The sequence below is a fragment of the Procambarus clarkii genome, chromosome 5 (assembly GCF_040958095.1).
Source record: "Procambarus clarkii isolate CNS0578487 chromosome 5, FALCON_Pclarkii_2.0, whole genome shotgun sequence".
In the NCBI taxonomy this organism is placed as follows: domain Eukaryota; kingdom Metazoa; phylum Arthropoda; class Malacostraca; order Decapoda; family Cambaridae; genus Procambarus; species Procambarus clarkii.
In genome coordinates, this window is record NC_091154.1 from 28,303,572 (window position 1) to 28,331,385 (window position 27,814).

The 27,814-nt window shown below is 44.1% G+C and overlaps 1 protein-coding gene across 1 annotated transcript; it reads left to right on the forward strand.

Moving 5' to 3' along the window:
• Positions 1–2,901: 2,901 nt before the first annotated feature.
• LOC123762544 (facilitated trehalose transporter Tret1) lies at positions 2,902–27,590 on the forward strand. The gene is made up of 10 exons (XM_045749055.2): positions 2,902–3,182; positions 14,696–15,027; positions 15,506–15,656; positions 16,990–17,152; positions 18,374–18,495; positions 20,276–20,410; positions 22,432–22,626; positions 22,980–23,077; positions 23,272–23,538; positions 25,336–27,590. The coding sequence occupies exons 2-10, from the start codon at positions 14,818–14,820 to the stop codon at positions 25,516–25,518; spliced, it is 1,524 nt and encodes a 507-aa protein (XP_045605011.2). The 5' UTR covers positions 2,902–3,182; positions 14,696–14,817; the 3' UTR covers positions 25,519–27,590.
• Positions 27,591–27,814: the final 224 nt, after the last annotated feature.

Genomic DNA, 27,814 nt, shown 5'->3' on the forward strand with positions numbered 1-27,814 from the left:
CCCTGCATACATAACACATGGATACCCCCTGCATACATAACACATGGATACCCCGGCATACATAACGCATGGATACCCCCTGCATACATAGCACATGGATACCCCCACATACATAACAAATGGATACCTGCATACATAACACATGTATACCTCCTGCATACATAACACATGGATACCCCCGCATACCCCGCATACATAACACATGGATGCCCCCGCATACATAACGCATGGATAACCCCGCATACATAACGCATGGATACCTCCTGCATACATAACACATTAATACCCCTTGCATACATAACACATGGATATCTCCTGCATACATAACACATGGATACCTCCTGCATACATAACGCATGGATACCTCCTGCATACATAACACATGGATACCCCCTGCATACATAACACATGGATACCTCCTGCATACATAACACATGTATACCTCCTGCATACATAACACATGGATACCCCCGCATACATAACGCATGGATACCCCCTGCATACATAACACATGGATACCCCCTGCATACATAACACATGGATACCCCCTGCATACATAACACATGGATACCCCGGCATACATAACGCATGGATACCCCCTGCATACATAACACATGGATACCCCCGCATACATAACGCATGGATACCCCCGCATACATAACACATGGATATCTCCTGCATACGTAACACATGGATACCTCCTGCATACATAACGCATGGATACCCCCGTGTTCATAACGCATGTATACCCCCGCATACATAACACATGAATACCCCCTGCATACATAACACATGGATAACCCCGCATACATAATGCATGGATACCCCCTGCATACATAACACATGGATACCCCCGCATACATAACACATGGATACCCCTGCATACATAACGCACGTATACCCCTGCATACATAACACATGGATAACCCCGCATACATAACGCATGGATACCCCCGCATACATAACACATGGATATCTCCTGCATACGTAACACATGTATACCTCCTGCATACATAACGCATGGATACCCCCGTGTTCATAACGCATGTATACCCCCGCATACATAACACATGAATACCCCCTGCATACATAACACATGGATAACCCCGCATACATAACGCATGGATACCCCCTGCATACATAACACATGGATACCCCCGCATACATAACACATGGATACCCCTGCATACATAACGCACGTATACCCCTGCATACATAACACATGGATAACCCCGCATACATAATGCATGGATACCCTCTGCATACATAACACATGGATACCCCCGCATACATAACACATGGATACCCCTGCATACATAACACATGGATACCCCCGCATACATAACATATGGATACCCCCGCATACATAACACATGGATACCCCTGCATACATAACGCACGTATACCCCGGCATACATAACGCATGGATACCCCCGCATACATAACACATGGATACTCCCGCATACATAACGCATGGATACCCTCGCATACGTAACGCATGGATACCCCCGCATACATAACGCATGGATACCCTTGCATACATAACGCATGGATACTCTTGCATACATTACTCATGGATACCCCCGCATACATAACACATGGATACCCCCGCATACATAACACATGGATACCCCCGCATACATAACACATGGATACCCCCGCATACATAACGCATGGATACCCTCGCATACGTAACGCATGGATACCCCCGCATACATAACGCATGGATACCCTTGCATACATAACGCATGGATACTCTTGCATACATAACTCATGGATACCCCCGCATACATAACACATGGATACCCCCGCATACATAACACATGGATACCCCCGCATACATAATGCATGGATACCCCCGCATACATAACACATGGATACCCTCGCATACATAACTCATGGATACCCCTGCATACATAATGCATGGATACCCCCGCATACATAACACATGGATACCTCCTGCATACATAACGCATGGATACCCTTGCATACATAACGCATGGATACCCCTGCATACATAATGCATGGATACCTCCGCATAAGTGGCCAAAAGTGTTGTATGGAATACCTAAGTGTCTGCGAACCTGTCTTGGGCGGCTACACTCTGGAGTCTGGAGGAGTACCTGGTGATCCCTGCTACTCCCAGATGTGATGTTCCTCCTCTCTGTGGCTGTGGAATGTGCTCACGTGTCCTCCCTCTCTGTGGCTGTGGGATGTGCTCACATGTCCTCCCTCTCTGTGGCTGTGGGATGTGCTCACGTGTCCTCCCTCTCTGTGGCTGTGGGATGTGCTCACGTGTCCTCCCTCTCTGTGGCTGTGGGATGTGCTCACGTGTCCTCCCTCTCTGTGGCTGTGGGATGTGCTCACGTGTCCTCCCTCTCTGTGGCTGTGGGATGTGCTCACGTGTCGTCCCTCTCTGTTGCTGTGGGATGTGCTCACGTGTCCTCCCTCTCTGTGGCTGTGGGATGTGCTCACGTGTCCTCCCTCTCTGTTGCTGTGGGATGTGCTCACGTGTCCTCCCTCTCTGTGGCTGTGGGATGTGCTCACGTGTCCTCCCTCTCTGTGGCTGTGGGATGTGCTCACGTGTCCTCCCTCTCTGTGCCTTTGGGATGTGCTGAGACTCATCCCTCTTAGTCTTAGGAAGTAGTGAAGCGGTAGGAAGAGGTGTCAGTAATTGTCGTCCCCGAGGCTTGGGACGACGATGTTAGTATCACACTGCCTCTTTACGGGTATAAAGCTATCCATACCTGAAGGACTCTATAGAGCCTGGATTGGATCACAATGGGGCACTGTTTTCTTATTAGCTAAAATGTGAGTGGTAGCAGAGTTAGCACTTTTTTTTCGCGGCGGATGCGTCATAGTGGACAGGATTTTCCCGGGGGACCGGGAAGATGGTGGCCGGCATCATTGGCGGGCGGGCGGCCCAGAGCTGCTATAAACGTTCCGCGCAGCCCCACAAGTCTCACAGTTTGTGTGTGTGTGGCTCCAGCCTGGACGGTGTCTGTGTGTGGCTCCAGCTTGGTCGGTGTGTGTGTGGCTCCAGCCTGGACGGTGTCTGTGTGTGGCTCCAGTCTGGTTGGTGTGTGTGTTGCACGAGCCTGGACGGTGTTGGTGGTCCAGCAGTAACACCAGCAGCATCACCACTCCCACCTCCCGCGTGTCAGGCCATGTGCCCGCCAACGGTAAGCTCTTGGACTTGGCGTCCAGTGACCGGGTTGACTGTGTAGTGGTTGTGAAGGTAAAGTTAATATCTAAGCTCTCTCTCCTCGTGGGTTATTTGTGTCGTCGCATTTCTTGATCCCTTCTCCTCTCTTTTTCTTGCTGTCACTTTCGCTATCTGTGTGTCTATATATCTCTATATATATCTGTCTCTGTCTCTATTTCTCTCTCCCTCTGTCTGTCTATGTCTGTCTGTCTGTCTGTCTGTGTCTGTCCTCCCCCCCCCCTCATCTCTCTCTCTATGCTAAAAACAGAGCCCATCTCGTAACATGGTTAGTCATTCAGAGGCAGGTAACCAGTAGACTAATCACTGGCAGACTTCGTAAGCATTATGAGGATATCCTCTAGAACACGAGAGTGAATCAAGTAATTTCATGGCTCCAGGTACCTCGTACACACAGGTCTGAGAGGTCTAATGACTTGACATTCAGTACTGCGATGAGGTCATAACCCTGGTTTCTGCTGGCAGAATATACACGTGGAGTGCTCAGGATAAGGAGGTTCGTCACCTGTAGCCCCAGGTATCGGTAGTCCAGCCTGGTCCCGGCAACCATTGTGTTGCACTATGTGTTGAGGGTATTATGTTGGCCATTCTCATAGGTTTCAGATCTAAACAAACTGCTAAAACTGTCGAAAACTCTGGAAAACCAAACCACCATTAAAGGCGTCAAAAGAATCGCTGGGAATTGCAATAGGAACCGAGTCTTCTTATGGAAGGGCAATGGGGCCAACCACGACCTGTCTATGGCAGTTCCCAACCCTCAATGTGTAATCCAGAAAAATTGAGTCTGGCCTCCAACTTCGGACACACAGACAAACGTACAGACATTCTCATGTTGAGAAATATGTATAAATTCCCTTATTCCTTCATTAACTGGCAAAGTAATTCAATTACCAATACAGCAAAGAGACAGGCGGTGGAAGTGTCAGTACGAAACAAGATGGATTATACGCACATAAAGCTTACATAAACCTAAACTTTTCGTAGCATTGATTGTACTGTGAGGCCAAAACCGGGCGAGTTTATTAGGGCACGAGTACAACGTCTGCCAAGATGATGAACACTAACTGGTTTGTTCATCCTCTAACTTGTACCCTGAGGCAGCCGGGGCTGAACTTCCTCCAGTGAACACACGCTGTCATACAAGGCTGGGCACGTGTGCTTCCGTCGGAGACAGGAAACCTTTTATAAGCATATCGAGCACCCACTAGGCCACCGGCTGACCTCGAGCCCACAAGAGTGGCAGGAGTCTTATTACTGCCAGGTGAACACGGGCATCGGAAGATCTTCCTTGGTCATCAGGCCTTCAGCAGGATGCGAGAGAACAGTTGCCTATAACTCCAATTTACCTGTTTACAGATAGGAGAGCAGAAACATTGAGTGATTATACCCTAGAATGCCATTCACAACAGTCACCTAACGCACAGTTACCTATTTACCGCAAGGTAAACATAGGTAACGGATGTAAGAGAACTTGCCTAAACGTCTCGTCCTTTCCGGGACCATTCGACTGCGAGTCATCAGGTAGAGCGGTCAAGGTGACGCTACTCTGATGGTACACTAGTGAGAGGCCGTGTGGGACGGCGAGACAGCTTATTCCACCGTCAGTTTCCATGGGTATGGGGTGCATAATAAAGAAAAGAAATGAAGTTTCCATCCCCCTGGGCTGGAGACGGGGAGGGGGGGGAGGAGGAAGGAGGAATTATCAGGGGAAAGCGCCAAGCCATTACGACTATATAGCAATTGGAAAGGGTCAGGATAAGGATTTGGGATGGGGCGGGGGAAAGGAATAGTACCCAACCACTTGGACGGTCGGGGATTGAACGCCGATCTGCATGAAGCGAGACCGTCGCTCTACCGTCCACCCCAAGTGGTTGGGTGAGGGGGGGGGGTGGAATCGCCTAGGCACCGAGCCTTAATCCACCGTGCCCACTGGATGAACAGTGGGAGATGCCCACTGTCCCCAGCATTAACTGGGGACCTAGTTCTCAACCCACTGACGAGTCCTATTTCAGAGGAAAACTAGTTATGCAAGACCTAACAGGAGTTATGGCAAGGAAAGCCTCTAATCTTGCCCACGTGTTACAAAATAAATACAAAAGCTGTGAGGACGTGTGAGGTGAGTGAGGCAGGCGGGCGCCTTCTATGACCTCTGGGGACACCTGAACTAAATTACTGTTTCATATATTCGCGGAGGTTTTTGGCTAGATTCATTGTTGTGTGTAAACGATGCGATACTCTGCGACCCGTCGCTGCTGTAGACATAACCTCACTGATACGTGAGGTTATGTCTTATACCGGTTAGTGCGGTGAGGGAGAGGCTGTGGTAATGATGCTCTGCTGAGATGATCCGAGATGATATATGATGATACTGATGAGATGACCAGAGATGATTTTTGGGGGGTATAATTTTAATGTACTATGTACTCAGAGACGAAAAGTGAGATTGTATTGATGCTTCTACCGCCTCCTCAAGGCCTGAGTGTAGACTAGTCTATGCTGCAGACCTGCAGGACCTGAGGGCACCTGCAGGAGGCGCTGACGAGGCACCGCAGAGGTCAAGGAGAGAAGCGAGAGCGAACCAGCACTAACAAGAGTGTTCCGGACCACACCAGATGTGTAGAGCCGGCCCCGGCTCCCTCACCAGCGGACCCACTCACCTTCGGCGGGGGTCCTGTGACAGGGATGCAGGGTAGCATGAGGCAGGGTGACTCATCTCCTCAACACACGCTGCATGAGGCAGGACAACTCAACACCTACTTCCTCACTATGCGCTACATGAGGCAGAGTGACTCATCACTCGCCTCCTCACCACGCGAGGGAGGATATAACTCATACCAACCACCCAATCCACTCATCAGCGTCACGTCCAAACAAGTGAAAACTGACCTAAAGTTATTTCGCTTCCACCGCCCTCAGTCTTGGAGACAGTGAACACCAACAGCCCCCCAGGGATGACTGTAGTCCCAGCCTGGCCACTGACCGTGGGGAGGGGAGTTCCGAGAGTTCCTAGGGGAAAATACCAGCTGGAAATACCGTGTAGTTAAGTATTCCAAGGTGCCCGGTAGCTGAGCAATTACCTAGAGCAACGAGCTGTTCCCTACCTCTCTCTTGTTGGTCCTTACCTATCACTGCTCACCTAATTGTACTTGTAGGGGGTTGAGCTTCGCCTCTTTGGTCCCGCCTCTCAACTGTTAATTAACTGGTGTACAGGTTCCTGAGCCTACTGGGCTCTATCATATATACATTTGAAATTGTATATGGAGTCAGCCTCCACCACATCACTGCCTAATGCATTCCATTTGTTAACTACTCTGTACACTACGACGTAGGGACTTCCCGGAGGTCACTACCTATCGGTGACTGCGGGAAGTGCTCTTCATGCCCCGCCTACCAGCCTTGTTATAGGATGCTGTACCTGTTGTGTTAAAGCTTCACTTTACTAACAATCAATACCTTTGTCGAACCTTTTCCTGAAGTTGTGAATGGAGGCGACTTCCACAACTCTTGGTACATTCCACTTGTTGACCTCCCGTACAGGGTCGAGTATTTCCTTACGTTTCTTCGACTCGTTTGTGACTCTTGCTTCTACTTGTGTCCTCTTGTTCTACTTTCTGTTAACTTAGAGGCTGTCCTTGTCCGCCGTGTCTATTCCCCTCAGTATCTTGTACGTTGTTATCATGTCTTCTCTATTTCTTCCGTCCTCCAAGATTGTGAGAACCAGTTCCTTCAGCCTATCCTCATAACTTAACCCTCTAAGCTCTGGCAATAATCTAGCAGCAAACCTCTGCACTTTTCGAGTTTAGTTTTATGTTTCACAAGGTATGGATGCCAAGCAGGTGCTGCATATTCGAGTGGTGGTCTTACAAAAGCTGTATAGATTGCTTTGAACGCGCCCTGATTTAAGTTCCTAAACGACGTGTTAATGTTTGCCAGCGTCTCATATGCTGCTGATGTCACCCTGCCTGTGTGTGCTTCTGGTGTTAGTGATGGAATTTTATCCACTCCCAAATATCTTTCTCTCACATTCCGGGAATTGTCTTCCATTAATGGTGTAGACACCTTCTGGTCTTCTTTCTCCCCTTTTCATCTTCATTACATTACACTTATTAGGATTGGACTCCAGCAACCATTTGTCCACTCCTGGAGTTTAAGGTTCTGTAACATTCTGCAGTCCTCATCTGTTTTTACATTTCTCATTATTTTGACATCGTCTGCAAACACTGCCATGTACGAGCTCACTTCCTCGGGTAGATTTCTAACCTAAATTAGGAACAGTAATGGTCCCAGGACCGATGTTTGGGGGACCCCACCTGTTACATTCCTCCAGCTGGAGGCCTCGCCTCTCACTGTGACTTTGTCTTCTGTCCTTCGGGTATTTCCTTACCCAGTTTAGTGTTTTCCCAATTATCCCAGCTTGCTTCTCCCTCTTGTACACGAGCCGTTCATGAGGAACAGTATTAAATGCCTTTTGACAGTCTAGGAAAATGCAATGTAGGAATCCAACATTGTTTGTAACTTATCTTGTACTCACCTAATTGTGCTTGCGGGGGTTGAGCTTTGGCTCTTTGGTCGTATGTACTTTGTATGTATGTACTTTTACCTGAATAAACATTTGATTTGAATTGATCTACCCAGCCTTCATTTTTCTGTCATATTCTAGTAACCTCTTCGTAGAAGGCAATCAAGTTTGTCAGGTATGACTTTCCCTTTCTACATCCATGCTGCCATTCTATTACAAAGTTTATCCTCTCTGGAAGCTCCACTATTCTCGACATCATTACTCTCTCTAGCACTTTGCAAGGAATACTTGTCAGTGACACTGGTCTGTAATTTAGTGCCTGCTATCTGCCCCTTTCTTGAATATTGGGACTGCATTTGCCTTTTCCATAATTCTGGAAGAATTCCTGTTTCAAGTGTTTATTAAAAACCTCAGTTAGTGGGTGACTTAGTACCTCTATAGACTCCTTCAGTAACCATGGTGATATTAATTCTGCAAGGTAACAATAGATTTTGTTACATCTAGTTCCTTCAGGTGTTTTTGTTTAATCTCTTCCACTGTGACTACTATGTCATCCAGTGTTTCCTCTGGCCTTTCATCACTTAACTCTGGTCTCCATATTGGTTCCACTTTAAAAAATCTTCTGAAATCTTTTGTTTAATACCTCACACACACCTCGCCGTTTCCGTAAGACTTTCCGCTTGCCTCTTTAGCTTTATCAAGTGATCTCTGACTGTTGTCTTTTTTCTTTTATGGTTATGAAAAAAGCTTTGGTTGGTCCTTAGCTTTTGTTGCTATGTCAATTTCAAATTGTCTCTCAGCTTCCCTCCTGAATCAGGTGTAATAATTTTTGGCTCTCTTAGTGCGTCTCTATTTTCCTCTGATCCTAGCTCTCTGTACTTTGTCCATGCTTTTCGGTTCCTCTCCTTAGCTTCTCTCCACTGCTTGCTAAACCAGTGGTTTACTTTGCCCTTCTCATCCACCTCCTCCTTGAGTGGGATGAACAGCTCCGTTGCTTCTGCACATTTCTGAGCAATGACTTCCATCATTTCATTTGTCGTCTTCCCTTCCCTCTCCCACTGGACTTCACTCAGGAAATCCCTCACTTTACTGTAGTCTCTCATATTCCTTAGGATGTTTCTTGGTCTATCCAGTTACTTTAGCTCCCTTATGTACTGAAGGACGATAATGCAGTGGTCACTCTCTCCTCGGGGCGTTACTCTATCTTCTCCACATCTGCCTCATTAGTGGGTACACACCAAGGTCTAGTGTCGCCAGTGGGTCATCTCCCCTTACTCTTAATGGTTCTGTAATATGCTGTTTCAAGAAGTGTTTATCTGCTGTATCTACCAGTTTTACTCTCCATGTCTAATCCTCTCCATGGAGGTCCTTACTTATGCAGACTATTTCTCTGTGTTTGAAATCCCTACGTGTCAACATTCTGACTTCCCTTGACACCGTGGCTGCTTTGTATATTACCTTCAGGCAAGTCTCTTTGCATTTGTTATTTTCTTCCCTAGGCCTTCTGTTTAGTGAGGAATTGTAAATTACAGCTACCACTATCTTTGTATCACCAAATGTTACTATTCCTTTCATGTACTCTTGCTGATTACATTCCTGACACTTTCACTTCCTCAAAGCTCCAGTGTAGTTGTAGCAGTAGAGCTGCACCACCTCTCCTTCTCATCCTGTCTTTCCTTATTACTTGAAATCTTCGTGAGAAGATTGTATTTCCTATAACACTCGGCAGTTTCGTTTCTGTTATTGCAATAATATGTGGTTGCTATTCCATCACTGTTTCCTGTAACTCTATTGTCTTATTTGTAATTCTATCTACATTTGTGTACATGACCTTAAAATTTTTCATCTCTCCTGGGTGGCTTTGGTTTCTCCCAAGGTGGATTATTTCTGGTTCCGTGGACAGTTCTGACAGGGGAGCGGACTTTGTTGGTTTAGTCCCTCCTGTCCGTTGTTGTGGACGGGCATCTCTACAGGCTGGCTTGACTCATTATTCTGTTGCCTTCGGCTTGTTGATGCCTGACCATCCTGTTCCTGCACACTGCTTCCCTTATTTTCTGCTTGGCTTGTGTTGATGCCTGTATGTTTTGCAATGTGTTGTGGGTGTTGATAGTGTCTTGTTGGTGTTTGTGTGGTAATGTGTAATGGTCAGAGACCGGACTGTGATTACATTTTTCCTCGAAATCATCAACATGTAAATAGACCCCCTCACCTGTCCGCTATTGGTCCGATGACTGGTGATGGCGGGTGTAAATGAGCAGGTGATGGCGGGTGTTAACAAGTAGAAAAGCCATCAGGGCTGTGAGATGACACGAACCGGCGACCAAGACATTGCCAAGCCGGGTACTCTACCACTGTATCACCGCTGACTGGACAAAGTCATACAACCGGATGTCTTCTTGAAATCACAGAAAGTCTGGAGGCCTCTACTGAAGCCAGTCTAAGTTTTCACGTATGACCCCCACAGTCACTCGGGTGGAGGGGCAGACTTGTCCTACACCTGACGCCCCAACTTCAGAAACACACAGAAATCACAGTAACGTCAGTGATGGTACAGTGGTAGAGTAAGCGGTTAGCAATACCTTGGTCACAGGTTCGAGCCCACCTCACAGCCCTAGTGGAATTTCTCATTTATATATATATCACCTTAGTGGGATTTCTGTGTGTACCTACAAGTAAATATGTATCTGGGAAGGGAATTATGAGGAGAATGCATCAATCCATTACGTCAATATAACACTTGGAAGGTACCAGTATATGGACTTGGGATAGGACAGAGGGAAGGAATGGTGTCCAACCACTTGGACGGCCGGGAATTAAACGCAGACCTGCATGAAGCGAGACCATTGCTCTACCGTCCAGATCAAGTGGTTGGGTACCCAGGAGTTAGTTAACTGTTGTGGGTTGCATCCTGTGGAAGATCATTCAAGGAACTACGCGTAACGGAAATCAAGATTTCCTCACACATGTTCTGGCGTTGTGGGGTTGGGGGGGGTCCTTAGTCCCTGCTGGGGAACCCCTTTCTAACTTGCTCAAACTCCAGCAGAACTTTCTATTCCACCACTATACCCACTTAAGTTACCATTCCAGCACTATACCCACTTAAGTTACCATTCCAGCACTATACCCACTTAAGTTACCATTCCAGCACTATACCCACTTAAGTTACCATTCCAGCACTATACCCACTTAAGTTACCATTCCAGCACGGGTGATGGGGTCAGGGTGACCTGCTGGAGACATGACCCCAGGGGGTCAAGACAAGTATCTATTGCTTCATCACATATAACAATGCTCGGGAAGCCCCGCCCCCTCCCCCCCCCCCCAGCCACACAGGTGCCGTGACCTCCCGGTCTCTTCACCAATGGTAATACCAGCCCGTCCTCAACTACAAAGGCCAAATGCTCATTAATCCACCCACCAAATCCACTGTTTATGACTGAAGAAAACTTCACACGTGACTCGCCACTGATGGCGTGTGATGGAGGCTGACTCCATACACAGTTTCAAATATAGATATGATAGAGCCCAGTAGGCTCAGGACTCTATACACCAGTTGATTGGCAGTTGAGAGGCGGGACCAAAGAGCCAGAGCTCAACCCCGGCAAGCACAACTAGGTGATCAGCAGGACCTGACTACCTAACCTAATAACCTAGGTCTAACTATTTAAGTGATTCGATCACGTAATAACATTAACTTACATTTGAGAAAGTATAAATTTTGAATACGTGCCTAGCCTGAGGACAGGTTGTGTAATACATAGGCTACCTTACCTTGCCATGATTTCGGGGCTCAGCGTCCCCGTGGCCCGGTCCCTGTCCAGGCCTACTGAACGTATGGTATGATATATCTTTTTTTCTTTGTTTTAGCCTGTAACTCATAAGTACAGCAAGTGTGTTTGTTTCGTCATTCTTTATTTAAGTTACGTTGCTCAATGATCTACTTGTTTAATGGGAATTAATTATATTAGCTAATCCTTACGAAGCAAGAGCTGAGCTGCATCTGTCGTTGGTACAGTGTCATCTGTCTCTGATACAGTGTCATCTGTCACTGATACAGTGTCATCTGTCTCTGATACAGTGTCATCTGTCACTGATACAGTGTCATTTGTCACTGATAGTGTCATCTGTCACTGATACAGCTGTATCTGTCGTTGGTACAGTGTCATCTGTCACTGATACAGTGTCATCTGTCACTGATACAGTGTCATCTGTCACTGATACAGTGTCATCTGTCACTGATACAGTGTCATCTGTCACTGATACAGTGTCATCTGTCACTGATACAGTGTCATCTGTCACTGATACAGTCATTTTGAAAGTGATCCCCCTAGCTGGTGGAACTTTCTACAGTTCAGTAAACAGTGGTCGAGGGGAAACTGTCTGAATGAAAATAATTTCAAGGAATCCATATCCGGTGAAAATTGTCACATATCCGAGTAAAATTCATCTCAAATGATGACCAGAATTAATATTGGTGTGTGGATTGTTCAAGAAATATTTGAGTGAAGAATCTATATGCAGACGAGGAGTCACAATAACGTGGCTGAAATATGTTGACCAGACCACACACTAGAAAGTGAAGGGACGACGACGTTTCGGTCCGTCCTGGACCATTCTCACAATCGACTTGAGAATGGTCCATGACGGACCGAAACGTCGTTGTCCCTTCACTATCTAGTGTGTGGTCTGGTCAACATATCTGAGTGAAGTAATGAAGATGAATGATGGAGAATATGAATTAATACTCATGTATTCAAAATGCAATGTTTATACAATCATTCAGGGCTCATCCGTTCTTTTTATTCATCTCTTATCATCGGAATCGTGTTTTTGGCAACTCGTATGTTTATTCATGTCGGTGAATGGGATTATGCGGGTAAGGATGACATAGCTTTACAAGAGTGTAAATACTATGCTATGTATTCTCTCAAACCCAATGTACCTTCTTGTATATAAATAAATAAAATAAAATAGTGCTTTATTCAAGTGTTTGTGGATTTTAGCAACAATTTGTCAGGTGATTGTGTTTGTGTAATGGTGACAGGAACGGTAGGCTGGTGTAGTGGTGATTTAGGCCGGTGGTTGACTGAAACCGGTTTGGAGAAGATTATTATTTTTTGCATACCCCCAACATTCCTACGGGGTACGTGTTGTCTCTGTCTCTTTATCTCTGTCTCTCTCTCTCTCTCTCTCTTTCTCTCTCTCTCTACAGACGTACACACGGAATTAGTCGTCTTCTGACTGTTGTTAAAAATTTACTCCTCACCTCTCACCTATTTGTATGTACCTCACCTCCCAGCAGTATAAATTCGATACATATATATATATATATATATATATATATATATATATATATATATATATATATATATATATATATATATATATATATATATATATCCAAGACTCGAGAAAACTTTCACATTGGGGAGAGGGGAGGAGGAGGGGGGAGGGGGCACCAAGAGGAAGATGTGATGACCACATTAAAGGTTATTCCCATTTTTTTGGGACGGTCGTCTCGAAAGATTTCTTGAAACTATTGCATGCAGGAAAATGTAACCACGACCTTTAATAATCAGAATACCATGGAGGTTCTTCTTCACTAATAGAAGACGGCCTCTCGAATATTCCATCACATTTTATCGTATAATCCACTAAAAACTGCTATACTAAATAACATAGTCGCCCCTAAAATTGACGTTAAGTCCCATTTTCTATTCATTGCGGGTATTATCAGCACCATAATCTACCATGTTTCTTACTTTAAACTTTATTGGCAAAAGTTTCTTAAATATTAAGTTTCCCCTTCATTTTAAACCTCAGTTTTTCTCAGTTCTCTCTGATGCGCGCTATAAACACGGGAAACTGTAGACCCCAGCACAAGCCTGGGCGTTCCCATCCAATTCTGGGAACTGATGTGGTTTCCGATCTTATGTAAGTTGTAGGTAAATAGTTTACATTGTTGTTTTTCTTAAGTTCTGACACGTGTTGCTACCGTATATAAGTCGTTGTAGAATCTTTGTTATAGATTATATAGTATAATAGATTATGAGAAATCTTAACTCATTTTTTTATTTAAATTTTAAGTTGTTATAAATTCAATTATTTGTTGTTCCAGCGTCCTACCGCAGTTGGTAGGACGCTGGTAGGACGTCCTACCGCAGTTGGTATATATATATATATATATATATATATATATATATATATATATATATATATATATATATATATATATATATATATATATATATATATATATATATGTCGTACCTAATAGCCAGAACGCACTTATCAGCCTACTATGCAAGGCCCAATTTGCCTAATAAGCCAAGTTTTCATGAATTAATATATTTTCTCTAATTTTTTTCTTATGAAATGATAAAGCTACCCATTTCATTATGTATGAGGTCAATTTTTTTTATTGGAGTTAAAATTAATGTAGATATATGACCGAACCTAACCAACCCTACCTAACCTAACCTAACCTATCTTTATAGGTTAGGTTGGGTTAGGTAGCCGAAAAAGTTAGGTTAGGTTAGGTTAGGTAGGTTAGGTAGTCGAAAAACAATTAATTCATGAAAACTTGGCTTATTAGGCAAATCGGGCCTTGCATAGTAGGCAGAGAAGTGCATTCTGGCTAATAGGTACGACATATATATATATATATATATAAATATATATATATATATATATATATATATATATATATATATATATATATATATATATATATATATATATATATATGGATGTAAAAGATACATATAGCAACACAAAGACAGATATATAAGTCAAATATTCAGATATGAATGTATGTATACACATGTATACTTGTATATTTATATCTGTGCGTGTATTAATATTATTAAAATGCATGCGTTTCAGCTGTACACTTTATATAAGTTCGAACCCTTGTGGATTTATTCATAAGTTACACAGTTTTCCCTTCGCAGAGGTAGAGTGTAAACCAGATGAGGCCCCAGTTGTAACCCGTCGAGATCAGACGAAGACCCCAACCCAGGTCCGGCGAGACCAGACGAAGACCCCGAACAAAGTTCTCCTTGATAAGTGAACCATGAACTCCCAGAGTACATCGACGACCAGCCTGGCCTGGAGTACTGGCAGCAACGACTCCGTAGACGTCGCGGGGAAGTATTATTACACCGGAGATCCGGACACTGTGAAATATGGGACTGACAAGTGCAAAAAGAACTTTGAAGTTGACGCAAAGGATCAAGTCCAGACGGAGAAGACATCAGAGAGAAGACGGCGGCTCTTGGAACAGGTGAGGCGAGATAAGGGGGTCTTTGGTGTTTTATATATATATGTCTCTTCCTGTGACCAGTTTCTTATGAAGGCGATGAGTCACAATAACTTGGCTGAAGTATGTTGACCAGACCACACACTAGAAGGTGAAGGGACGACGACGTTTCGGTCCGTCTTGGACCGAAATCGACTTGAGAATGGTCCAGGACGGACCGAAACGTCGTCGTCCCTTTACCTTCTAGTGTGTGGTCTGGTCAACCAGTTTCTTAGATGCGGTCGATCTCTCCCACAAACATAAGAGCACAATTCCTAAGTTCATGTCTAGAAAGTCATCCAAAAGTTAGAATTTAATTAATTGAGAAAGGTCCTGGAAAGCTTTCACGAAAGTTACAGAAAGGGTCCAGGACAAAAGTGTACTTGTTGGCTATATATACAGAAGGCCTTCGGCAGACCACTAAGACGAGCGTTGTTTAACGATCCTGACTCGGTTATTGCAGGCGTTGATCTGTTTCCTGGCGAGCACGGGCATGTGGACGATGGGCTCCATCTTGGCCTTCCCCTCAGTCGCCTCACAAGACCTGGCGGCGGACAACACCACCATCTACGGCTCCTCCATCACCCTCACACGCTTCCAGCTCGACGCCTTGGGTGTGTGTTGACTCAATATGCTTCTTGTCCCTACCACTCTCTTAGGCAACAGTATCTAAAAAGTACTGTTTGTTTTGTTTTTAGCTTTATTTGTGTTGGTTTACATCACTATACTGTATTGCTTCCTTGTATTATCGAAACTTTAACTTATGCAGGATAATCAAAATGTGTTGATATCATTATAACTATTACTGTCTTGCTTGATATTATTTGTATGTTAATTTACATAATGAAAAGTCTTACGTTAAGGCAGTGAGCAATTAACATCGTCAAATGGATACATTTCATCAACAATATTGTGTGATCAAACTGATTACTAAAATAAAACAATTTAGCACCATAAGTGTGATATATTACAAGAGAGGCAACTAACTAGCTCACCAAGTCTGTAAACACAGGACTTACTGAGATTGACATTGTGAGTTACATCCAGGTAATAGTCAGTAGTTCGACCTTGGTCGATACGAGTCCTCGATACAAGTTTAAATTATATGCATATGTGTAATATATATATATACAGGCTTTCTGTCCCCGACAAAAAGAATTAAATCTCGTTTTCTGTTGTGAAGGAAAGGAAGTGGTCGCAGACCAACGGGCCTCACTATGATAAAACCCAGCCAAACATACTCTAACCTACAAACCTAAATCTAACCTAACAACCTAACCTACCCTAACTTAATATAACCTAACCAATCGTAAAATAACCTACAATAATTTATCAGATCCTACCCAATCTTCTCTAACCTATCCTACCCTATCGTTACCCTGACATAACTTTTCATGCACCTAACTTATCTTAATGTGTCCGAGCTGATCCGAACCTAAGTGCCGTTCAGATGTGCTGTGTATCTTGGCTGGCGCCTTAGTATTTCCAAGTATCCAGGTAGTTATGCCTTTGCTACAACGCTCCTGTATCCTTCATGTTATCACTTGACGATACAGGAGTCCTTGTATCCTCAGGTGTAACCAGGAGTCATTGTGTATCATCGTGTGTTACCATCAATCTTTGTGTCATCAGGTGTTAACAGGAGTTCTAGGGTCCTCGCATGTTAACAGAAGTCCACGTGTTCTCTTAACAGGCGTACTTTTGATGAGGTGTTAACAGGTATACTTTTGATGAGGTGTTAACAGGTATACCTTTGATGAGGCGTTAACAGGTGTACTTTTGATGTGGTGTTAACAGGTGTACTTTTGATGAGGTGTTAACAGGTATACTTTTGATGAGGTGTTAACAGGTATACTTTTGATGAGGTGTTAACAGGTGTACTTTTGATGTGGTGTTAACAGGTGTACTTTTGATGAGGTGTTAACAGTTGTTGTTGTGTATCCTCAGGAGGTCTGGCAGCTCTGGGGTCGCTGCCGGGGTCGTGGGTGATCGGGGCGCTGATGGCGGTGGTGGGGCGTCGCTTCAGTATGGTGGTGATCGCCGTGACAGCCGTGTTGAGCTGGCTGGGTGTGGCGCTCCTGCCCTCTCTACCCGGCCTGCTGGTCGCAAGGTCAGCTTCCCGGCACGGATTTGCATTTGTATTTAGCGTATAAACTAGCGTCCTGCTTTCTTTACTAGGCCTGCTTGTAGCAGGGTTAGTTTCATGTCACGGTTTTTCATCAAGATTAGGCATGTATGCTATTAAGTTCTGTCGTCACTTCTAAGCATAGTGGTCATTGGTCCGCTTCTGGGTACTGTTTTTAATTTTCATTAGACCTATGCCAGGTTAGATGAAAAGTTTCTACACCTCCAACTCCTCCCAATTACCGCCCTTGACCGACGTGAGCCCCCACAAGAAGCACCTCCCTAGGAGTTCCAACAGCTGAGGTTTCTATTTAGATAGAAAGAGAACGTGAGGAATCTTTCCTCCAAACAGCCCTGGACCATCGTTGTAGCAAATCAGTAAGAAGATCGGTAATTAAGTCTTGAGTGGCTGGCATTGGAGAGGCATCTGCTGCCTTTATACAGTAATCTCAAACAAGAATAATAATAAGTTATCTTGAGGTTATCTTGAGATGATTTCGGGGCTTTTTAGTGTCCCCGCGGCCCGGTCCTCGACCAGGCCTCCACCCCCAGGAAGCAGCCCGTGACAGCTGACTAACACCCAGGTACCTATTTTACTGCTAGGTAACAGGGGCATAGGGTGAAAGAAACTCTGCCCATTGTTTCTCGCATAATTTATAATTTATTTACAAGAAGATACAATGGGTTGGTGAGATTACATAAGACAGGTATTTTTACATTGGTGCAAAGCCACTAACACGCATAGCGTTCCGAGCTGAAAACTGTTTACACCCCGGGAGGAGCTGTCATTCAGGTTAGCTAATAGAAAATCGTGGAGGACCTCTATTTTATAGCAAGTCGAAGAACTGCTTTTTCCTTTCAGAAATTGCATTACTCAAAAGCAGTATTCTCACTATGATAGTGAGTCCGTTCATGCGCTTGAAAGTTATTCTTGTAAAGGTTTTGAGGCGCCAAGTCACATTTGTCATTATCGTTATTTTCATGAATATTTCTTTCGCGAAAGGATAACAGTAAGTCAATTGATATATTTTTGTTCATAAGAGTACACACCGACCAGCATGCCAGCAGAGCTGAGTACACACCGACCAGCATGCCAGCAGAGCTGAGTACACACCGACCAGCATGCCAGCAGAGCTGAGTACACACCGACCAGCATGCCAGCAGAGCTGAGTACATACATACTGACGAGTGTGGGTGCCGTGTACAGGTTCGTGTCGGGGGCGGCCGCGGGCGGGGCCAGCGTGTGCGTCAACACATACCGGGCGGAGATCTCGGACGCGGAGTGGCGCGGCTCCCTCTCCGTCATCATCAACCTCGGCGTCCAGTTTGGTAAGACCTTTGACTCACCACAAGCTTTTCCTCAGTCCTTTTTGTTTCCCCTGTTTTATCACTTCCTTTTAGTTTCTTCTGATGCTTCTGTTCACCTAGCAGTAAATACATACCGTGGAACTAGGGAACTGTTGTGGGTTGCACCCAGGGAAAGGTCAGGGGAGATCTCGATAAGCCAAATAGGTTCCTGTCCCCGACAATGGGAATAATATAGACGATTATGTACACGTTAATTAAGATAACTATTTTCTCCTTTGACAGATCCAATTAGAATTAGGGTGATTTGTGGTCTAATTCTAATGTCCGTGATCGGAAGTTTGGCTGCGTGTGAGCAGGTTCATTTATGGATCCCAGTTCGAGCAACCCATTGATTCATAGCTTAAATTATAAAAGACTGACATGGAGTCTGTGTTCACCTGCTCATCACACTCACCCAATACGTCGTATGTCTTACCACTTCGACCAATCAGTTAAAAATGTCACGAATTGGTAAAAATCAAAGCATCTTAATTTATGTATTTGCTATTCATGGGATTCGATGCGTTAGGCGAGTGGGTTAGGTTCGTGTGCTTCTGGTTAAGCAAAACAACTGTGTTACAATGTGGCGACTCGAGAGAACAGAGTGGTTGGCAGGACCTTACTGTTAAAATAGTCTGGTAGACTAAGAATAGTGTTAATAAAGGTGTGTGTGTGAATGTGCTGCAGCTGTGATGTTTGACGTCCAGAACACTTCTTACTCGCATTAATGTGTTGTGTGTATATAGAAGGAGGGATCTGGTTAATGGTAAACTTATGGTGCGGGGTATTCAACTCTGGCGTAAGTAGTGTTCCAAGGACAGCGTGAGGAAGTCTCTGTGGGCTCGTATCATGTTAGGTTAGTCGTCTTCTTGGCCACACATTGTGCCTTCCCTCCTCGCTGGTGTGTGTGTGTGTGTGTGTGTGTGTGTGTGTGTGTGTGTGTGTGTGTGTGTGTGTGTGTGTGTGTGTGTGTGTGTGTGTGTGTGTGTGTGTATGTATGTGTGTGTGTGTGTATGTGTGTACTCACCTAATTGTGTCTGCAGGATCAAGCATTGACTCTTGGATCCCGCCTTTCGAGCATCAGGTTGTTTACAGCAATGACTATGGTCCTATTTCCCTATCATACCTAGTGTGTGTGTGTGTGCGTGTGCGCCGCGTCTTTATTAATAAGTGTTATTATATTGTCAATGATATAGAACGCTGATAAAGAGCCGATGCGTCAGTATATATTGCTAGTTACTCCTGGTTTTTACCTAAACCCGACGACATTGTCTCCCCCCCCCCCGAGCCTCTGCTGGCAATCACCTAACACATTGGCGGACCTGTTTAACGCACTTCCGCAAATTACCTCAGGGGTCACCGTGTGTCTAGTGCCCTCGACAAGGGACAGGAAGCCGGCGGCTTATTAAAGGTCTCCCCCCCCCCCACGATTCCTCAAATGATCTAGTAATGACTATGGATGTTTAGCCAGAGGCCAGATTCACGAAAGCACTTACGAACGTGTACATTTTTCCTCAATCTTTGACGGCTTTGGTTACATTTATTAAACAGTTTACAAGCAGGAAAACTTCTCATTCAACTGTTGTTATTGTTATAAACAGCCATCCTGGTGCTTCGGAGCTCATTAACTGTTTAATAATTGGAAACAAAGCCGCCAAAGATTGAGAAAAGATGTACAGGTTCGTAAGTGCTTGCGTAAGTGCTTTCGTGAATCTGGCCCCAGGTGTGGAAGACGGGTTATGAACTGTGCTGGTCCATACAGGTCAGCTGGTGACGATGGCGGTGGGGTACCATGGCCGCTACTTCACCGTGGCTCTGGTCAACAACGTCATCCCCCTCGTGCTTCTCCTCAGTGTCATCTGGCTGCCAGAGAGCCCCTCCTTCCTCATCATCAAAGGTTAGTGTCCCCCGTGCGTCTTCACTCACCACTTGGACTGGACGGTAGAGCGACGGTCTCGCTTCATGCAGGTCGGCTTTCAATCCCCCGACCGTCCACAAGTGGTTGGGGCACCATTCCTTCCCCCCCGTCCCATCCCAAATACTATTTCTGACCCCTTCCAAGTGTTATATAGTCGTAATGACTTCGCGTTTTCCCCTGAGTTCCCTTCCCTTCTCGTACATCTTCACCTCGTCAGTTTCTAGTGGTAAACTAACTTTCCCGTGTTGACTGATATCTGGGAGTATAGGACCAAGTTTGTATATTTAATTTATTATTTTAAGTCTACTGTATTTTATAGAACTTCGTGGCAGACTGTGTAACATAAGGAACTTTAATTTCCACACACTTCCCATACTGGGGGATTTAATGTGTTAGTGTTAGTTCAGATAGAACAGGAATTGTACTTATTTAATATCATTCAAGTTTAATATGATCTAAATTAATTTGGTAGTATTTAATCCCGGTGCTATCTGAATGGAGTTAGTAAATACTAAATAGTCTTAGCTGTCTAGTTGTTTCCTAAATAGCGTAAGTGTGGAATGGTCAGCCGTAGAACAGAGCAGCCTCCTAGTTAACTGGCGGCCTCACGGATGACGCAGTGAGGTTGATTCTTCTGCCGAGGAATCAAACATTAATATCATCACTTACAACTTACTTATTGTTAATCAATTCTCAACAACCAAGGACTCTGTGTAAGCCTTAGTTCTTACTTGAGAGTTAGGGTTGTCCTGCTGCTTCACCATCTCACTATCCCTAGATATTAAATTAGTCAACTACTGAACTGTGAGAAATATCATTGTAACAAGGTTATCACTAATAACCGAACTCAATTACGGGCTCACCATAGCCCGTGCTACATGGACATTTTGTTCTGAGTAGCTAAATCTAAAACAACAACAACAATAAGTAACTGTGAGGTACTAACCTATGTGAGACGGAGACGTAACGCTGCCCAGAACTAAGTCAGTCGACGCTGTGGCAGATAAGCAGGTTGTTGTAGCTTCAGCTACTCGGAACAAGCAGTTTCAAGTAGCACGGGCTATGGTGAGCCCGTAGTGGACTTACCTGGCACAGGAGCAAGGCAGGGCAGATAAGCAGGTTTATGGTAGTAAATATCTGGTCACTACAGCGCAGATTTCGCTCCGGTCGCGTGTCTCCACAACAACAACACTATGGCCCGTCCTCATCTCTCGTCGTCGATCAAGCGAGAGTTATTTATTCAGTTGGGGGTTGAGCTGTATAGTTGAAATCATTACTAAATCTGGACTGAATATATTGATTCGCTTAATATTAAGTGTGTTAGTTTTTATCTTCACACTTTAATTTACCAACGAGGCTTAAGAGAGTAATTCAGTGACTCAATTCTCACGGTGACGTCACAGGTGTTACACCAGCCTAGCAATAATATTATAATACGTCGTCGCCCCTAAAGCTACAACATAATATTATCATATGGTAATAACAGCGGCACAAAGCCTCATAATAACTCAGTTTAAGTAATAATAATTTGTAGCTAATCTAGTGAGCTTAACAGACGACGAATCCTCGTAGCTGAATATATTATTATTATATAAATTTATTGTGCAGTAAATTTATGTTGTAAGTGGGAAATATTCCCCATATATTCACCGAGTTTACTCCACTTGTACGTGTATATACACTTAGTTTACATAATCCTAAAGTCTGAGGGATTAAAGTGTAACTTATATGTGAGAAACTGAGAGAGATGGCAACACCAGTGACCACAGCACACAGTGGACACCACACCTTACACACCTGACCTCATCAGTCTTCATCTCGTATTTGGATATATATGACTTTTGCATAATAAATATTTACAAACTGCTCCTAAAGCAGAGTGGAAAGTTGTTGAATGAGGCAGAGTGGATAAGCAACCGGTTTAAGTAAAGTGGAGGGCTTTGTTTACGGGGTAAAGTGGAAGTCTTGGTTCACGAGGTAAAGTGGACGATGTGTTGCAGGTCGCGATGTGGAGGCCAGGCAGGTGCTGCTGAGACTGCGAGGTCAATACATCAATTTGGAGAAAGAAATGGATGCCTTCAAGGAGCTGAACAACGCCAGGGAGAAACATTCAGTCTGGCAAGGCCTACGCCAGTCCCAGGTCCTCAAGTCCATCGTTATCATCACCGTCCTCTTCTCCCTCCAGAGCTTTACGGGTGAGTGTCACTCTGACTACACGCTAGCCTCGCCCTAGTAGCCTAGCTCGCCCTCAGTACTCTCGCCCTAGTAGCCTCGCCCTCTAATGCAGTAACTTGCTAGGATTTATCTAACATACAAATGCTTCGCATATGTTAGTATAAACATGGTGAATATTTTATTAACTTGAATTGAACATAAAATTCCTTCTGCAGCCGCAACACGCACTGGACCAGTATTAACTGACCATCGTGAGCACTTAACAATCACTCATCACACTAAGCATTAGTCCATGTATTACAACACTCCTCACTAGTCCCCCCCACACACCTGTGACTGCTTGTGGTGACACCTGTGTTGTTTGCCTGGACAGGTTACCTGGTCATCAACAGCAACGCCTCCAGGATATTTGCAGAGGCTGCGTCTAGCATCAGCAACAGGCTTTGTGCTATCATCATCATCATTATACAGGTATGTTATAAGTATTCGTAAATCAGCATTAACGCCTGTTTCCTTTGCTGTTCACAAAATATATAGAACATATCGGGAGATCCAAAAACAATACGTTCCAGGAAAAAAGTCAATGAAAAAATAGATTTATCACTCAAGTTTACACAGGAGTGAAACAGTCCAGAAAAACCTATTAACTTTTCATTCTGTTGCAGATTGTAGCGGGTTTTACAGCAGTCTTCCTCCTGGACACCATCGGCCGCAAGAAGAGTTTGATCCTCTCCTTCTCCACTATGTTAGTGGCGCTCTCCTGCATGGCAGCCTTCCTGTGGGTGAAGTCGACGGACGCAGCGCTGGGCGTCGCTTATGGCTGGGTTCCTCTCGTCTGTATCATGACCTCACAAGCTGGAGTGACCCTGGGTGTTCAGCCTGTCCCGTACCTCTTGATGGGGGAGTACTTCCCTACTTGGATTCGCTCTCAGGTAATTGTAACGTAACATCTTCGTGTATATTGGGGGAAATATGAACCAGAATTTTTTTTTCCCAGATGGGAAACTGAGGTGCGCTGGAAACTTTATTTTCTCTCTAATATTTGAATTTTATTGTCATTTAGGTTTCAGGCCAAGCATTATAATTCGTTAGGTCATTCGGTGCATATTTTTCCCTAGAACATGATCCATCAATCATTTTACATCCAGTTCCCCAGTTTCTGCTGGGTTCACAGGGACGATCGAAGTGAATCCTTCCTCCCTGTTCAGGATTCGAACCCAAATCTTAGACTTGCGAGGAAAGTGTGGTAATTTCTCCCACAGATAGCCACGTGATGTGTTTAATGAAGCAATAAGGTACACGATGACAAAAGATAACTTTTGTTGTGCGTGAGTAAAGCCGTGTGGTTGATGGAGGTGCTTGACCCTCCTGGTGTAGGGACGAGGCGTCTTGTGGCGTGTGTACCGCAGTCTTAGTACACTCTCCTCACAACACAATGACAGTCTTAGTACACTCTCCTCACAACACAGTGACAGTCTTAGTACACTCTCCTCACAACACAGTGACAGTCTTAGTACACTCTCCTCACAACACAATGACAGTCTTAGTCCACTCTCCTCACAACACAGTGACAGTCTTAGTACACTCTCCTCACAACACAATGACAGTCTTAGTACACTCTCCTCACAACACAATGACACGGGCTTTGAGATTTCCGGACAGGGCGTGATGTCCAGGCACACTTCTCTGTATACAAATGCATACAAATGGTTTGAGTTTAGATTTAGGAAAGACCTGGGTAAATGCTGGTTTGATAACAGGGTTGATGATTTATGAAGCAAATTACACAATAATATAATAAATAAACGTGGGATCACTTGATTGCTGCAACCGTAGTTAGACATATGTGAATAAGTTTGGCCAGGTATAAATAATAGCTGCCTTGTATTGGCTAATAAAAAAAACTCGATTGGAGCAATAGGCTTCCTGCAATTTCATGAGTACTTAGAACATTTTGTTTACATTCATATATATATACAGAAGGGAAGGTGTGCTTCATAAAATTACCAAAAATATGTTTCTCGCAGTCAATATTTCATTCAGTTGAAGCCTTCTGAGAGAAAATATAATCTTCAAAAATGTAAATTTAGAGAAATTGCATTATTGACTCATGATGACGCAAAAATTAAAATTAAAATATGAAAGCGTCAGATAAGTATATACAAATTATAATTATTAACGGATAATTTTTTATAATTATGAATTATCTAGGTGTATTGACCCCATACATCTTTTAAATAGGAAGTACTGACCTAACCTTTCAACAGGCTGTATTGATCGTCCCACTTTCTTACAGGCAATATTGACCCTCCCACCTTCCTAAAGGCAATATTGACCCTCCCACCTTTCTATAGGCAGTATTGACCCTCCCACCTTCCTATTGGCAGTATTGACCTCCCCCACCTTCCTACAGGCAATACTGATCCTTCCACCTTCCTAAAGGCAATATTGACCCCCCCACCTTCCTACAGACAGTACTGACCCACCTTCCTACAGGCAGTATTGACCCCCCCACCTTCCTACAGGCAGTATTGACCCCCCCACCTTCCTACAGGCAGTATTGACCCCCCCACCTTCCTACAGGCAGTATTGACCCCCCCCACCTTCCTACAGGCAGTATTGACCCCCCCCCCGCTACCTCCCTACAGGCAGTGCTGACCCTCCCACCGGTACAGTAGCGCCCTCTACCAACAGACAGTACTGACCCCCTGTCATCTTACTTCCTACAGGCGACCAGCATCTGCTACTCCCTGTCCACCTTGTTCGCCTTCGCCAGCCTGCAGCTCTACACCCCCATGCTGGAGGGCCTCACCAACCCCGGCCTCTACCTCTTCTACGCCTCCATCTGCCTCCTCGGGATTGTCTTCACCACCTTCTTCGTCAGTGAAACCATGGGGAAGAAAATTGGTTAAATATCCGTCTTTGCTCTGGCTCAAGGCAGTGTTGGTGGAGCAGCTTCCATGTGCTTATAGCTTCGTTTGTCAACTACCTCTCTTGTGATTGTGTTGGTCCAGGAAAAAAAGAGTGTTTTATATTGTATACAGAGGTATGAATATGAATAATTGTTTACACATAAGAAAATCTAGATTTTGTGGTATGTAAACTTGTTAAACGTTTTCATTTCCAATTAATATTGTTGTATAATGTGAGCCATTGTTATTGGGCTATTAGGTCAATGTGTGTGTGTGTGTGTGTGTGTGTGTGTGTGTGTGTGTGTGTGTGTGTGTGTGTGTGTGTGTGTGTGTGTGTGTGTGTGTTGTAGATTACACCCAGCAAGTGTGCTACAATATAACCCATCCTCCTGGTTAGATAGTACTTTTTTGTAACTATATGCACCGTAGTACAAACATTGACGTACTAAGCAATTAGTAGAATTTTGTACTATTCACATTATAGTCCGAAAAAATTAAGTTTAAAAACAAATTTAAATATATCTTATCCTAGTATAGCACACATATGTACTATATTAGGCCTCACATAGCGTGTATTAGGCCTAGGAAGGTTAGGTTAGGTTACTTTAGTTTGTCTTTTCAACATAAGTAGAAAATCGTTTTTCCTGCTTGTCCAAATTCAATAGTACCATTTTCTACTTTCTAATTGCGCTGTACGCCAGTATATACACTAAGGTCCTCATCCTTCCTATAAGTACTACCAAAACAGGAGGATGGGCCGTAAAATATGACCATTAAATGGTTTGTATGAAAGTTAGGTAAAAGCTATGTATTTAATGTACTTAGAACGACTGTACACAAAGTTTGAACTGGTGCACCGCAAAAGACTCTACGTATTATACAAATGGTATTCTGTAGGGCGTTCAAAGTCTACACCAATCGAACGTAACCTTTCCTAGACCAAATATACACACACTCTTATGCCTAATTTAGGCATAACCTCCCACCTATTTGCTCTATACTGTGTCTAGGAGAGACTAGTGTATGTTAAATTTTCTTCCTGGGGCCCTTGTCACAATCCGTAGTACACAACGGGAACTCTCAAGAAAGCAACAGTCCGTATTGCTACATGTAACCTACAAGTGCTATATAGGTCTGGTCTGATGTTGACCAGACCACACACTAGAATATGAAGGGACGACGACGTATCGGTCCGTCCTGGACCATTCTCAAGTCGATTGTCTTGAGAATATATACCATCATTATAGTGTATATTGATGCATACCATCACTATAGTATATCATCATTATTGATAGCTACGTTACATTTAAGATAGTGAGGGCTGCCATACCACCACACTCTGAAAAAGAAAACGAAATATTTCCTCAAGGATTAACCGAACACTCTGGTCTTATGAAAACCCATTTCATAAAATGGGTTTTGGCTTCGTGATTTGTGTCGGAAAATGTCCTCGTCAAAGTGTACTCGTCTAACCTGTAAGGTACAGTTAGACGCTTCATATATTATACCGCTGATATCCAGTAATCGACAGCCGCTGTGTGTCTTTGAACTAATACATTTATATTTATTTAAGTCGCTCCTTTATCACACGCCATACTCATTCATGCATCTGAATTTAACAATAATAATAATAATAATAAAAAAAATAATATTACTACTAATTCATGGGGACAGGCAGCCAGAGTGTATATCTATACATGTTAGGCTTTTCTGCATCAATCTGCTACAGGTTGTTTCCAAGTTTCTCCTCTTGCTTCTGCCTAACCACTTAGCCAGGGCCAAGACTCCTCAAGCATTTGCACAACTACTTACGAAACCTGTACATCTTTCCTAAATAATGACGTTCAACTGATCAGTCAAGGGGCCTGATAGCTGAATGGACAGCGCTCGGGATTCGTAGTCCTGAGGTTCCGGGTTCGATCCCCGGTGAAGGGGGATCACCGGGGTGGAGGCTGAAATAAATGGGCAGAGTTTCTTTCAACCCGATGCACCTGTTCATCGAGCTGTAAATAGGTACCTGGGAGGTAGACAGCTGCTACGGGCGGTTTCCTGGGGCTGTGTAACAAAAAGGAAGCCCTGGTCGAGGACCGGGCCGCCGGGACGCTAACCCCGAAATTATCTCAAGATAACCCTGAAGATAACCACTATGTCGGTAATAAAGTATACATGCATGAATACATACATGTATACATTTTTCTATTAATTTTTCTATACATGCTCTTTTAAATTGTCTAAAATCTGTGTGTCTCCATGTAAGTTATTTTGTACTTTTGAACGACAACAATATGAGATGTAT

Bases quoted from the DNA above. Each gene is read 5' to 3' on its own strand.
- LOC123762544 (XM_045749055.2), top strand. From the start codon at position 14,818: ATGAACTCCCAGAGTACATCGACGACCAGCCTGGCCTGGAGTACTGGC. The intron at 15,657-16,989 runs GTGTGTGTTGAC...GTGTATCCTCAG, and splicing joins CTTCCAGCTCGACGCCTTGG to GAGGTCTGGCAGCTCTGGGG. The intron at 22,627-22,979 runs GTGAGTGTCACT...TTGCCTGGACAG, and splicing joins CTCCCTCCAGAGCTTTACGG to GTTACCTGGTCATCAACAGC.